At 37.7% G+C, this 15531-nt stretch overlaps 4 protein-coding genes across 5 annotated transcripts in view; 1 reads left to right on the forward strand and 3 right to left on the reverse strand.

Moving 5' to 3' along the window:
• Window positions 1-6: 6 nt before the first annotated feature.
• LOC137930608 (glutamine synthetase 1, mitochondrial-like) lies at window positions 7-1218 on the reverse strand. The gene has a single exon (XM_068773905.1). The coding sequence runs from the start codon at window positions 1153-1155 to the stop codon at window positions 79-81; it is 1077 nt and encodes a 358-aa protein (XP_068630006.1). The 5' UTR covers window positions 1156-1218; the 3' UTR covers window positions 7-78.
• Window positions 1219-1473: 255 nt separating this feature from the next.
• On the reverse strand, window positions 1474-2780 carry LOC137930316 (uncharacterized). The gene has a single exon (XM_068773547.1). It carries the CDS (start codon window positions 2778-2780, stop codon window positions 1587-1589), a length of 1194 nt encoding a protein of 397 aa, XP_068629648.1. The 3' UTR covers window positions 1474-1586.
• Window positions 2781-3554: 774 nt separating this feature from the next.
• Window positions 3555-5463, forward strand: LOC137930624 (SERPINE1 mRNA-binding protein 1-like). The gene has a single exon (XM_068773923.1). It carries the CDS (start codon window positions 3729-3731, stop codon window positions 4881-4883), a length of 1155 nt encoding a protein of 384 aa, XP_068630024.1. The 5' UTR covers window positions 3555-3728; the 3' UTR covers window positions 4884-5463.
• Window positions 5464-5956: 493 nt separating this feature from the next.
• The window catches only part of Hecw (Hecw ubiquitin protein ligase), a 146361-nt gene continuing 136786 nt past the window's right edge, over window positions 5957-15531 (reverse strand). For both annotated transcript variants that reach the window (XM_068773922.1, XM_068773921.1), the window contains 5 exons: window positions 14503-14769; window positions 10853-11018; window positions 9785-9997; window positions 8082-8248; window positions 5957-7146 (listed from right to left, as the gene is read on the reverse strand). In XM_068773922.1, coding sequence (XP_068630023.1) covers window positions 6888-7146; window positions 8082-8248; window positions 9785-9997; window positions 10853-11018; window positions 14503-14769 — 1072 coding nt within the window. In that variant the 3' untranslated portion in view covers window positions 5957-6887. The remainder of the gene's footprint in view (window positions 7147-8081; window positions 8249-9784; window positions 9998-10852; window positions 11019-14502; window positions 14770-15531) is intronic.

Consider the following 15531-nt stretch of genomic DNA (forward strand, 5'->3'; position numbering starts at 1 on the left):
TTTACAAAAAGGTTAAAATATATTAAGGTAATCTATCACAAAACTCGGGAAACGTTGTTCACTACAGTTCAAAGATTTTTATTTGCACTTGCCGCCACCAGCAGGGCCCAGGCATGTTTCTAACAATAGCCCACAAACTAAGTATGGATCACAATCGCCGGCAGGCCTTCGATCTTCAAAGAACCCTTTGCCTTTTTCTTTGACACTTCGTTGAATCCTTATGGAGGACTTTCTGTTAGCTACACCCCATGAAAACTTATCAAATGGTGCTGTCTCGAATTTGCCTGAAAGTCGCATTCGATTTCCAGCCTCATCGATACCATAATTTTTCATATGTTTCATGTGATTAGTTTCTAACTTTTTAACACATTCTTCAATAAATTTGTAACCACCATCTGAGCGCATTTTTTTTGTACTAAAATTATGATGCATACCTATACCAGGGTGTTTAGGGCCCATAGGTTTTGGATGATACGTGATATCAACGCCATAATCTTCACCAACTCTATTCATAATGTATCTTGCCATCCACAAATCGTCGGCAGCCTTGATACCAATTGTTGTTCCTATCTGGAATTCCCAACAAGCATACATGACTTCAGCATTAGTTCCTTCAAAATCACAGCCAGCGTAAAGACATGATTTTGCATGAGCTTCGCTGACATCACGGCCTGCAGCATACTTTGCACCAATTCCACAGTAAGAAAATTCATATTGTACGGCAGGAAATCCACCACCTTTTGGCCAACCTAATCCCCAGCCATCTACATCAAGCATAGTATATTCTTGCTCTAATCCAAACCATGGTTCTTCGGCTTTGTGAAACTCACATAAATCATTACAAAATTTTCTATGGTTTGTAGGCACCGGCTTACCGTCGCCTCTGTAAACTTCACAAAGGACTAAAACATGTGGCTCCATTCTAAAAGGATCTCTGTACACAGCACATGGTTTTAGAACAGTATCAGAGTTATCAGTAGAAGCTTGTCCTGTGGAACTACCATCAAATGACCAACCAGGGGCTGCATCGGCGGCGTAAGGTGTACAACTCAATATTCGGTCTTTGTTCCTCAAATGAATACCGGAGCCGTCGATCCAGACGTACGTAGCAAGTACTTTATTACACGGCATTGGCAATCTTAAATACTTGTCCATTACCTTTTTACTCAATATATGATTTATATTGTGCTTCAGTAAATTTCTCTTTGGAATAACGTATGCATTGGCTTGTTTTAACAGTAGAGATAGGCATGTTAAAGTTTTCATTTTCCTTTTATGTTTTATACTGTATTTAAATGACGTATATTAAATTTAGAAATAGACAAAAATAAAGAAATTTTGTCCGCTACTTAAAATTTTGAAATTGTGACAATTTTACAATTTAGAAATTATGTTTTAAATGACAACAATATGAAAATAGAATATATTTATCTTCTATTTTAAAAGGCTTTTCTAAAGCAGAATTGTCGCAGTGTAATTTTATAAAAAGACGGTATACATAAAATCAATTTAACTCAAAATAAATATGGTAAAAATAATAAAAAAAAACAGTTGTTCTTGTACCTCCAAATTACAAATTATTAAATCTACGAGCATGTTTCGGCGAGCAACGTACATACTCTGTAAGGATCGCAATCTCCAGCGGGTCTTCGATCTTCTAAAAAGCCTTTACGCTCTGCCGCCACTGACTTTTGGACCCTTATTGAAGCTCCACGATCTCCGACAGCCCACCTGCATGAATCATATGGCGCAGTTTCAAATCTTCCTGTCAATCGTTTCTTATTTTCTTCTCCTTCTCCTAGACCATAGTTTTTTATAAAGTTTTCATGCTTGGTGCACAAAATGTTGCAAACATTTTGGATTTCAGTAATACCGTCTTTATCTCGCATTTTATTTGTGCTAAAATTATGATGACAGCCTATTCCTGGTTGATCTTTACCCATTGGCTTCGGATGATAACTTATTATTGACCCAAAATGTTCTGCTATTCTGTTGAGTAGGTATCGTCCTATCCATAGATCATCAGCTGCTTTAATTCCTAAGCTTGGACCCACTTGATATTCCCACGAACCTTTCATTACTTCAGCATTAGAGCCACCATAATCCATGCCGGAAAATAAACAAGCCCTTGCATGACACTCGACGATTTCTCTTCCTGCAACGTGTTCTCCTAACCCGCAGTATGAAAATAAAGAATTCAATACAGCAAAGCCTCTGCCTTTGGGCCAACCTAATGGCCACAAATCATTATCAAATATTGTATATTCCTGTTCAATACCGAACCAGGGCTCTAGATTTGAAATTTTGCTAAGTACTTTAGCACATTGTGCTCTGAAGTTAGTCGGAGTGGGAGTTCCATCGCCGTAATATGTCTCACATAATACGAGTATGTGTGGATTCATACGAAAGGGGTCTTTATAAACGGCAGATGGTATCAATAACGTATCAGACTCTTGAGTTTTCGCAAGACCAGTTGAACTGCCGTCGAAAGACCATTTCGGTATCGTACTCAAATCACATGGAACTTTTTCCAAAATACGATCCTTAGAACGTAGGTTAATACCACTCCCATCAATCCAAATATATGTGGCAAATATTTTGTCTTTTGGTAATGGTAAATGTATATAATGGTTATAATAAGCATTTATAGGAGTTCTTAGGTTTGATGATCCAGAAGTAAAATTATCTTGGCTGAATTTTCTTGTTAAAATTTTGCTAAGATGATTAGATTTATAAATGTTACATGATGTAACTTTATTAACAAATTTAATTATTTTCATTTTTTAGCTCTAGTAAAACTGTAAAATATCAATATGAAATTATACGTAAATTTAAAAGAATGTTTTTTTTTAATTTAAACGAGTTGGCTGCAATTTTTCTTACATAATACCTTAAGGAATATGTGGAACTGGCCAGTAAAATTATTTGTTAGAATTTCGCCCATGATTTCGTAAATTTTTTTTTCCAGGTCTTTTGCATATAACTGAAACACTAAGTGATTGCTTTAATTAAGAAAAACGAATAAAGGCTTGTAGTTTTTTATTATATAAATAATATTGGCCATGGCAACACTTTAGAAAAATACTTTCTAACTGTTTGTAATACCAAGTTTTTTTCTTTCTAGTAAAAGTTTGCTGTATAAATAATAATTAAATATAAAATGATTATTATTAAAATGGAAAAAAACGTGACATGATAACACAGTTTTTTTTTAGTAATGTAGTAGTGTAATAGTAAAACTATGTCTCACTGTCGAGTCATGTACAATTTTGTGTTAATTTAATTATTTTAAGTTCTATTTAATTTAATATAAACTATCTATTGGAATATGATGCCTGATAATAGTTTAAAAAATTACTTTAATGATGTTATGTTACACGTAATAAATTTCGATATTTTTTAATTTAAGTTATATTAAGAAATTTATTCCATCGTTTTTTATTTTTTTTTTATAAATTAAAAATTGAAATTTTTTATTAATTTTGACGCTACATACTGCACTAGCTTCGTTCATAAACCATAGACTATGAGTCAATTTTAAAAGTTAGCCTCTCCGCCATATTCATTCTTTTCTCTATTCCTGCCGTCATATGGCGTATTAGTGTGTTCGTTTGTCCGCCATATTAAATGAAATCAATAAAATAAGACAAAATGTCGACTTGTTAAAGTGTGTAAAATTATCCATCAACATCCAGTTTCTGTGTGATTAAATCATCAAGAGGATCACAATGGAGAATTCCTACGGTGTGGGGACTGTTAACCGATACGCTCTTTTTTTGGACGATGAGTCCGATCCTCTTGATGCGTTAAAAGCGCAAGAGCAAGCCAAGGAGCTTAAAAAGAAGACCAAAGAAGCCGAAAAAGAGAACAAAGGGAAACCTGAGAGTAAGCCTAAGGGTGGCAGTGTTGTTACCCGTAAAGGAATAAAGGAAACCCAAAATGTGAAGTCTCAGGAAATTAAGAGCGGCGATCAACAAAAGAGCAAAGGGCCTGCGCGAACTGGTGATCGTAACGTAGAGCGCCCGCCTCCGCGGCGCCGCGAGGAACGGCCTCAGAACGGAGCCGTCGAAGGCAAGGACGTCGTGCCGCGGCCCCCGCGTCGTGAGTTTACTGACCGTCGGCCTAACGTTGAGCGGCGTAACTTTAACGACAACCCGGAAGGAGGCGAACGTCGCGGACCCCGGCCGCCGCGTGAACCGCGTGAGGGACAACGTGGTCCGAGGCCCGCCTATGACAGCAGGGGTAAGCGCGAGTTCGACAGGAGATCCGGCTCCGACAAGACCGGCGTGAAACCGGTTGACAAGCGCGAGGGAGGTGGCCCACACAACTGGGGCACCATCAAAGACGATTTGGACGAACTGCAGAAGACTGGCTCTGAAGGTGAGGCTGTAGACGAGAAGGTTGCAGATGTGGCGGCGGCTGGAGACGGGCAGCAGCCTGATGCGGAGCGCACGGTGCCGGCGGAGGAGGAGCCCCGCGAGCTGACATTGGACGAGTACAAAGCGCTGCGTAACGCCCAGCGCACGGCGCCGCAGTACAACTTACGCAAGGCAGGGGAAGGCGAGGACTTGAGCCAGTGGAAGAATTTTGTAATGCTGGAGAAGAAGAAGGAGGGTGGAGAGGACGACGAGAGTGACGAGGAGTACGACATGGCCGACTATCCGCAGCGCGTCGGGCGTCAGAAGCGCGTGCTGGACATCGAGTTCACGTTCAACGATGGGGCGCGCCGTGGCGGCACGGGCGGGCGCGGACGAGGCCGTGGGCGCGGGCGTGGGCGGGGCCCTCCGCGCGACGAGCCGCCGCCGGAGGAGCGCCCGCAGCCGCGCTCGCAGGTCGCGCCGCCCAAGGTCGACGACAGCAAGGATTTCCCCTCTCTCAGCTAGACTCGCAGTGAGTCGTCCTTCTCCCCTTTTGAAAGTACTATAGAAATACAAATTAATACTGTATGTACCGTTATTTTTGAAGTAAATATACAAAATATTTACACGAGTGTGTATTATGTTACAAATTTTATTTGTCAGGACAATGGCCATCTCATCTACGGATGCTGGGGTCCTAGAGTCCTATGATCTTAATTTGATTCTTAACATTTTGTGGTGTAATGGAGGGGGGAGGATATTGTAAGGTTTAAGTTTAAATTCACATAGCTACAGTAATGCGTATGGAACTATCATAACAGTAGCTTTTATCAATGTATTCACAGCTTTATGTTTAACATTTATGAGTTATAAGATTTTGAAACATACAGACTGTGACACATTAATGACTTAACTCCGTCACAACTTAGCGTAGACATGCGAAGAAATAACCCTTGTTGCATTTTGTATCATCAGTTTGTGTTGACGAATGCAGACTTTTGGAACTGTAAATAGTTATATATGTTTTAAAAGATAAGGTCAAAAACAAGGTTGATTTTTGTTGTTACACAAACTTCTTGAAAAATAAACATTTTGTATGTGTGAACTTTCTTAATTATTTTCGTATTCTACTTTCATAGATTTCTTACTTATTCAAGGCCCATAATATTTCCTCCCCCTTACATTCTATTATTTTTATTTAAATTGACTTGCCATTATGGAGGCTATTAAACGCTAGGCCTAGTTGTCACAACCTTTACTTTGATTGATACGATTGCTCACAATGTATTTTAATCGAGGAATTGAAGTTTGTTGTTAAGGGAATATTGTAACTTCATCCATGTTATTTTTGATAAAATCAATTGCTTTTTAGCACTTCAAATATCATAAGAATATTCAAAGTTTTGAATCAATTTGAATAATTACTAGTTGGCCACTGGTTCTCATGGCCACCATTAGAATGTTGAATAGTAATGTTATCAGATAGCCTTTTTGCAATAGTTGACGACAAGGGATTGCTGTTGTACCACAAACTGTCATTTGTGGTTGACCACACAATACAATTGATATAAATGAAACCACTGTTAGTAAGTAATATTGTATATTGACACATTTTATCACATTCACACAAAAACAAGTTACTTAAAATTTACACAATAAAATATTCAAATTAGTTAAATACTCAACATAATAAAGCTATTACTTACAAAATAAACCAGAGTGTATCATACAGAAGCATAATAAATAATTTTTATATACAATTGCAACCAAAATCTGTTTTCGCTAGAAACTCTTGGTGTTAGGTCCAGTGTGTCCATAGGAGGGTAGAGCTCTCTGTTACGGTATATATTAACTAACAAAAGAGGAACATTTACAACGAAACAAGAACACAAATCACATTCACATGACAATGTTTCCTAAAATTAAAATTTGACTGTAGCCGGAGAAACTATACAGCCGTTATACTGTTGGTATAGTGTTGATGCATATAAGCAATATAGCTGACTAGGTAGTGTATGTAATTGGAGATTTTGGTCATGTCTGTTTCAAGCAATAAAGATAATTTTGTAATACTTGGTACTTAATACTTTATGCTTTAGTTTTACCTTTGTGTTGCTTCACACTATTTATTCCTGGACATATGCCTTGTTCGGAAGTGAAAGCGAATTTATAAATTAGTGACGTAAAAGCGTAATATCTAAGTCCCGGGACACGCGCCCGTTTCACAGCCACAGTATACGATACTTACAATAAAAGCATTTAATAAAGTACAAACCTCGATAAATACACAAGTGGCTAGTTATACTGTTGTCTAGTCGTGTATGTACCGCGCTATGTATCCTACGCATAATGTTAAACTATCTTTGTTTATTTGCGCAACTATTCTACCAATTGACTACTATTTACAAGGACTGTAGGTGTATAAATTTACATCTGGTGCATTCTTGATCTATTTTGGGTTCAAACAGTAAAGCCATCGGATGCAACCGACAAGACGTGATTCATAATATGGTTGGCGCTTGGCGATGTTCACTCGATGCCGAAGGTGTTGGTTTCTTCGACGGCGAGGAGGAGCTTCTCGTGCAGTAGTTGCGCCGTGGGGTAGGGCGGCAGGTCGAGGCGGTTGAAGCAAGTGTGGGCGCGCGGCAGCGATTCCACGCGGCCCCAGCGCTCGATGCAGAAGCGGCGCGGGCCCGTTGACCCTCGCAGCGCAGAGAATCCTTCGTAGGGTATCGATGACGTGCCCGTCACGAACTGCACCAGCCGCAGCCTTTGCTCATTTGTGAACCTACAACCAAATACGAAATTATTTCACTAATTACCTCATTTCAGATAGCACCGAGTAATTTTTGTGCACCATTAGAGAGTGCTACAACGATTTTACGTAACCCTTTGTAGTATTTTTTCTTAATGATCAAATTATTTTTTGTTCTCTTTTGAGGGTTAATATTTTGACCTTCTTTCTTTTTACTTTTGTAATTAAAATTAGGAAGTTTGAATGAAGTGAATTAGTCAATAGGTTAGTATGCAGGAGAGTATTGAGAAAGTAAAGTACTTGCATGTAGATACAAGGTAGTGTTGATTTCTCGCCATGGGCATGTGTACATAGTATATAGCAATAATATGTCTATCTAGATAACGGTATCTTTATATCATTACATACATGTGCAAGAAGCCGTTGTCCCGATGAATTATGTTCGGTCGATAATTCATATATAAGTATATATGATGTGAAATAGCCTGTTACTTGCATACACATGCTAACAATGTCTTTAATAAGAAATTTTAAATCTTCAAATTTTACGAACGTTCTTCTGATTCATTATGAAATTAGTTTTTTTTTTATAGTATTGAACTATATGGTTTACTTGGCATGGGATGAAAAATTGACATTATTTTTTATTCTAATAATTATATATATCTAATGTGTGGGCAAGGCCTATGTGGATATCCTGTGGCTGAAAAGATGACATTACCATATATCCGTAAGATACACTTAAAATAGATGTCCAAGGCATTCCTAAAGATCTGATGATTTTGCAAATGTTTTGAATAGTACAAATATTATCTAAATCCTGGAAGCTCTTATTAAGTTAGGGACAAATTATAAAACGTATAAAAGTCTATAAGCTTTGGACATGACTCTACTTAACTATGCACATTCAAAACCACATTATCCTGATAGTTTCAATAAGTATGTTTTAAGCGCATGACTATCAGTACCTATCGATGGCCTGCCAGAACCAAATGATGACAGGGTGGTCATCGTGGTAGCCGCCGCGGTACTCTGTGTTGTCGCGCCAATCGGCTACGTCAAGCTCGGGCGCGCCCGCGATCACCAGTTCCAGCTCGCGAGCGTCAAACGCGCCCACCAGTCTTGGGTCCACCACCTGTAAACGAAAGGGCATGTTACTTGGAATCTATGATAGCAGTTCCCATGTTCTGTTATTATAGAAAAATTAGGAAAAAAGGTGAATTTGTACTCTAAATATAACAAATTTATTAAGGAATAAGAAAGACATATTTAAATATAGTAAGCACATTATGTAGTAACCAACGAGGTTGAATTATTCGCTGTTGTTTCTCATTAAGGTCACCGCTTGCCACTAACATACATTACTTTAGTATGTTTATAAAGAGGGGCATAAAAGAAATATTCAAGAGGCTAATCTCTTCAGACATAGAATGTCTACGACTGGACATAAGCCCTGACGACTTCTGTAGGTGGATGTCCTATTGCCCAGGGTCCACTTCAGAACCTTAACGTCCCATCGTCTTATATTTACATTAAATTTATTATTCTAAATATATGAATACTTCTGCATGATAGGAAATACTATTTTAATTGTTTATTGTAGTATAATTTAAATGATGAATAATTTAAATTAATGTAAGAAAGTTTTAATGTGATACTTAGGTGAAGATAAAAAAAGCAGTTTGTGCATAGACAATTTAATTAAAATTAAAATAATTTCCACAGAAGTATGATTTAAAGTTCTCCAACAATGTGCTAGATAATATAATTGTAATTAATTGTTTTGTTGTAGCGCCTACGAGTTTTATCGCATTAATTTGAGCTAGGTCACGTTGAATTGCCAATATTGTGCCAAATCGTTTCGCGGCAAAACAATGTTGTTGACGAATTCAGATGTTTACTTTTTGGGAATATACTTTATGCAATAGCTTTCTTATTTTTAAAACGAAACGAACAACGATAGGCCAATGGAAGCAAATTAAATAGTCTGATTCTATTACTTAAGGGTTAAGTAACATTACTATCGTATATAAATCGATATTTATTGCTCCTTTTAATACAAACTTGCAAAATTTGCTTGTTACTACATTCAGATTACTTATACAATTTAATTATCAAATTTGCGAATTTAAGACTATTTAATATATAATTTGCATGGGTAGACCTCCAACCAGGTGGACATAGCGAAGGTCGCGGGAATGATGTCGATGAATGCGGGCAGCGCAAAGCCGGTTATCGTGCCGATATTTGATGATGAAAAATTGAAGCGAAAATGAGCTACATGCCCCTGGCGCACAATGGAAACTTGTATATAATACTAAAAACTATGTATTGCACTTATGATATGTCCTAGGACTAAGAAGTGAGTGCGAGGACGACTACTGAAGGTTTTATAAGTTCCTAAACAATCAAATCATATTTTTGAACATCATCATGGTAAGGTCAGTCGATAGAAGCAGAAAGGTCACCCCAACCCTTCGCCACGATAATCGGTCTTTCGCTGCCCGCCTCTAGCGACTTCTCATGACTTTACATATGCCTTTATCTATGACTTAGTTCTTTAAAAATATTCATGTAAAATATTGCCACCACTCAAAAGTACTAACGTCCATCACCGACGGAGTTTTTCTAGAAGGATGGGTATGTGTACAAGCGAAGAAGTTGTTGGTACCTCGTGGAAGCCGCGCACAAGCCACTCGGTTTGCGCGGCGACGCCCCGCTGCACGCGCCATCGCACCACGCGCTCCAGGTACTCGTGCCGGTTGCGCTCCGTGACGGGCAGCTCGCGCCCGCCCGGCTTCAGCTCGCGCTCCAGCACGCGCCCGTCCGCGAGCCGCTCCGACACCGCGAACGTCAGCTCCAGCGACGACACGCACCGCGCAGACTATTCCAACACATATACACACTTCGTTACATCACAATATATACAATCAGTATTATTAAAAATAAATTTATGTGAGAGAGCTATATCCAGCAGTGGGCGGCCGAAATGATTACCAATAAGCATTAAGTTATGACATGTCAGTTTTGCGGTCACCATTTTACCTTTTACAATTCATCCTCTTTTCAGGAAGTGTCAGGAGTTTTAGTATTTAGACTGACAAAATTACGATGTTTTTCATCGCCTTTTCAAAGCAGTTTCAAGACAGGATTGTGTAGTTCTAATTACGGTATTAACATCGCAGTTAACACTTGAGCTGTTCTGTTTATATCTTTTTAGTTACTAGTCGTCCGTTGACCGCTTCACGTGGCCCGCCTTGCATTTTGTGGGTGTAATCGTTATAAAATCTATTCTTGGTTATTTTCAACACGCTACAAAAATATTCTGCACAAATTTTATAACGTGAACATATAGCGTGAAATTTTTACATTTTTAATGAACAAGTAGGGTTAACTAAAATTCTTGTAAAATTATAAATTTCTAAGCTCTATGGTTACAGAGATATGATAATGAGCATAAGCTGAAATCTCACATAAAGGTAGTCTGAGCCTGCTGTGGGCTCTTCTCACAGAGGAACGCGTTTCGAACCCTTGTTGCAAAGGCTCTATAGAGATAGGGAAGCTCAATCTGATTCTTGATTCTATCGACCTGGATTTTTTTGGCTACCTTCTTCACCTTTTGAAAGCAGTGTCAAGATATAAAAGTGTTGAAACGTGGTATTATCTCAGTTAAAAGATAAGCAACGAATTTTTAGTTGTTATTGTATAAGTAAATAAAGAGAATATTTGCAAGACATACCTGCAGCCAGCGCAGAGAGGCAGCGAACTGCGCGTCGAGTGCGTCCACATCCTCCAGCGCGGGGGGTAGACGTAGTAAGGCGCGGTACAGGGCGCGCGTAAACCATGCCTCCAGCAGATATCCATGCACCAGCGCCAGTCCCAGGACGCGTCCCGAGAAACGGAACCTGTCGCCACACAAAAAACATATACATAAATACAGTTACTACTTTCCTCGCTCTCTACTTCCAAAGAATATTTTGTCTAAGTCCAGAAGAAAAATTTGTTATACCTTTGTAAAGAAACTAGTTTCTTTAATAATTTTATTTTTTATTGTGCCACGCTTATTTAATGTCAGTAAAGCAGTGATTTAACCTTGACATTTCATAGATGGCGCTGTTAATGATGTTGTTATGGCGTCCATTGCGGTCGCCGGTCGGTAAAGCAGTTGGTATTTGAGATGTTAAAAGTTATATTTTAAAATATTGCAGAGTAAACCTTTAAGAGGAATCAACAATTTAAATAATAAACTTTGAATGTCGTTCCTTTGTTTTCAGGTAGGTTATTATTACCTCCCCCTACCGTGTTTCAAGTTTTTTCTTAAATAAATCTCTGTTTTCAGAACAATATATTATTGTTGTTTATTTAAAGCATACATCTACATAGTCGAGAGAAATTGTCTTATACCTTTATAAAATTTATATATAATGTATAAAACATACTACCGCATTGTAATGGAATTTTAAGTTATATTGAAAATTGAAGATATAATATAATGTACTAAGAATATACGTGAAAATGGTGCGAAAAAAAATTGAATCTGCTGTATGTTTTTCTCAGATTAAGAAGAACCTTTGAAACCCACGTATTTAAGTTGAAATAATAACGCTTCGGAAAGAATTGCTCTAATATTGTTTTATGAAAATTTAGGACAACCTAACTCGTCAAATGCACGTAAATCAACACAGCCCTTAGAATTACATCGTAAATATTTATTGGACTGCTTCATACTCGATATAGAAACTTAAAGTAAAATAACTAAGTGATTTTTTATCAGACCAGAATAAATAATAATAATGTTAAAGTTAAGGGAATAAAAGGTGTAGGTCACACGTCAATCCAGCGGCAATATAGTGTTACTCGTAACAAACAAAAAGTATACTCAGCTAAGTGTCGCGAGTGCGCCGTCAGTTTATACGAAACGTGATATTCTGAGTAACTTGATCGTCGAGAACCGCATGCGTAGTAAGGGATTTGATTCGGCAAAAAAGGGCACTAAAACTATTCTCATTTTATTTGGTTTTTTATTATGTACACGTCGGTAGCAGAATTTATAAAAAATCTGTTATTTCGTAAATTTTATACCCATCGACATTTGCTCCATCCCTAATATTAAAACCTAGGGTCGCCATATTGAAGAATTAGTTTCGACTACATGTACTAGCAATCCCTTACAGATTTACCATCTATTTTTTAAATTGTAAGGAAATACCAGAATATAAGTTCCTATTTTCTGGCGTATTTCTGAAATCATCTCTGGTATTAAGTTATCTTTTATAATACAAACTCGATTCATTTTTAAAAACGTATCTTTAGCAATTACGTATAAATATAAGCCCCATTCCACTTTATTTGTACATCTGTGGGTATCAATTGCACTTTGATAACCATGGACAATAAATCGTGTGAAATAGTGTGTTTTTTAATTTAACCAAAATTTTTTATTTGTATTAAGTTAACAATATATTTTAATTTTAATAAAAAATGGATTATCATGCCTTTACGGAGCAAAACGGTCATCAACGACTAAAAGTGGAAGATCCCTAAAATACCATAGACATTAATAGAGTGTAAGATATAAATAAATAAAAATCGATGTTTTGTATTCGTGGCGATAGTTGAAATATAAACTCTTGGAAACTAAAAGTATATTCCAAATACGTAATGGTGTAATATGATTCATAGCACGTTTGCTTATTGACATTGTATGCGGTAACGACAAGCATTAGCTACGTTTACGATTGTCCCACAGATAATAAAAATATTTTCGGCCTAAATCGATATTTGGACGTCGACAACAATGCGTTAATCGCATACAATCGACGGAAGTCACCGCATTAGGGGTGGTTATTTAATGTACCGTATATAAGTAACCACGTGTATTTGACATTGACCGTGTAGATATAATTGGGGACTTTGTTATAAATTCAGACAAATACAGACTAAACTTCTAAATTACTGTTGTTTTACATTTTCAAAATACAATATCTATACAATGTAAAGGTCGTGTAAGATCATGTGTATATAATAGAGCAGGGGTGGCAAAACTGCGGCTCGCGAGCCACATGCGGCTCTTTGAACATTAATTTTTGCCTCTAATTGATTGACGAATTATTTCAATATTTAAATTTATATTACCTATGTCAGCTCCTGGGAAATCGAAACAAATTACTCGTGTGAATAATAATAATTATTCCACCGAAAAATTAGCGAAATCCAAACACCGATCATAATTAACCGGCATCTTAAGTACTATTAGGAGTGTTGTCATATGCATATGCCATTATATCTAACTTCAATACACATATTTTGTACTTTTGTTTAAATAACTTCATAAGTACGATTTTTGTAAAAAAAAATTCTTTTACGTGTTTTAAATGCGTATTCAATTGCGGCTCGCAAATAATTTTAAATTTCGAAAAATGGTTCGCACTATCAATGAGCTTGGCCATCCCTGTAATAGAGTGTTCTAATATTTAGTGTATATTATTAATTTAACAAATCGCTTGATCACGTCTTAAAATAGTCATGAAAAGAGTTAGACAATGATTGATAGTTTGTCCTTCGCATGTAAGAGGCTTCCGTGTTTTAACACGGGGGTGTCACGAGAAAAACAAATCAATAGTAATTGCTGCACGACAGCGCATTGGCCGCACGCAATTAGTCACTTATATGTTTACCTCTTTACCTCCGCCGCAATTACATAATATTCATATAAAAATATCAACAGAAGACGAGGCTCAAGAGTATCACACAGGGTTGAATTTGTATGTCCAGTGCAAGAATTATTATAACTTATAAAATATTCCTTCCTTCCTGGAAGGTTGGTAGGAGAAAGAATTCGTGGCTTCGTAACATTAGAGAGTGGACCGGAATCGCCAGCGCTGCTGAGCTATTACGCAGAACCAAAATAAGGAAGAGAGCAGGAAGCTGATAGCCAACCTCCACTAGTTGGAGAGGCACTTCAAGAAGAAGAAGATAAAATATTCAGTTTACTTTACACAAATTATTTGTTGGTTTCCCAAGAAATTCAATTATGTTAACCGATGGACGCCCACTGCAAAGCATAAGCCCTCAAAGTTCGTCGCGATTACCGGTCTTTTGTCGCCAGCAAACAGTAACTTCCTGGCTTCCCGCGGCCTTGATTAACTAGTAAACCAGCTATATAATCATATAGCCGGTTTACTAGTTCCATAGACATAGGCTTTTGGGGGCTTTTATATTTGTACCATTACTTAATTTTAATAAAGATGTATTATAGATTAGTTGTTTTATTTAATAGCGACAAGACGGTACAAATGTATGTATATTGTGTGATCGAAAAAAATGCTGGGGTTGTTAAACATGAAAATGATATATACGTTCCTTAAACTACACGGAGGCGAGACTTACCACTCCTGGTGGTTGTCGACGAAGGCCGACATCGGGGACACGTGGACCGTATAGGTGTCGTTTGCTGAGTACTCGAACAATCCGTAGTAGGGGTTGAAGAGTTCCCGCGACAGCAGAAAGAAAAACTCGCGGCTCGGGCCGCCGTAGTCCAGGCCCTCTTCGCCGTCCCACAGAACGCACAGCTTGCCTTTCTGCAGCTCCTTCTTGCCGCACGACATGATTCGCCGGAAAGCGTCTTCTAGAAGATGCTCGCGGCGGATGTGCAATCTGAAATAGTGTTACGACCATTATTGCACGACGCTCAACCTTGTAGGTACTTTAAGGCAGCGATATGTTGATGTCAGCCAATATTTGGTGTGTGCAAAAAGTATAACCTCGATTTAGACTAAAAATGGTTACACGTAATATTTTACAATCTGTTTTCAATATGTGTTAAATATTTAGCTGCCACAGTTACAAAGCAGTAATCTTATACAAAAAATTAATAGCTAGGTTTAGAAATTTCCTAAAAACGACCAATATTTGTTATATTTGTTTGACAACGAGTACTATCACTAACATATATATTTTCAGTTATTGAGTCATATTAATAAAATACGATGAAAGCTTTCGTTAAGTTCTGTATTTAATAATTTTGTTTCCATTTAACTACGTAATCAACATTTTAATTTCAGGACGTCACCCCTGGAAATAGGTCTTCCACATAGATTTCCAATATGATGAGTTGGAAGCGGCCTGCATCCAGTATAATTCAACGAACTTAACAAGGGTTTTTGTTCAACTTGTGTATCTTAGGCTGCGCTTGGCGGGCCGGGGTCTCGATTCTAGAACCATAAAATACTAGGGGCCATTTGTTCTGCGCTCTGTGGCCTGCCTGCTGCTACTTCTACTTGATAATCCACAGGGCTATGTTGGTAGTGTTCGCTTCGAAAGTTGGTAACATACTTAATTTGATTTCGAGAAGAGAAATCTCGAGAATAGCCATCTCCATCGCTCGTTGTGCGACTCCGAGCTTGTTTATGAATTTTC

This window comes from Battus philenor, unplaced genomic scaffold, assembly GCF_028537555.1.
Source record: "Battus philenor isolate CCGP_79_NKW_IND1 unplaced genomic scaffold, ilBatPhil1.0.hap1 SCAF_6, whole genome shotgun sequence".
In the NCBI taxonomy this organism is placed as follows: Eukaryota; Metazoa; Arthropoda; class Insecta; order Lepidoptera; family Papilionidae; genus Battus; species Battus philenor.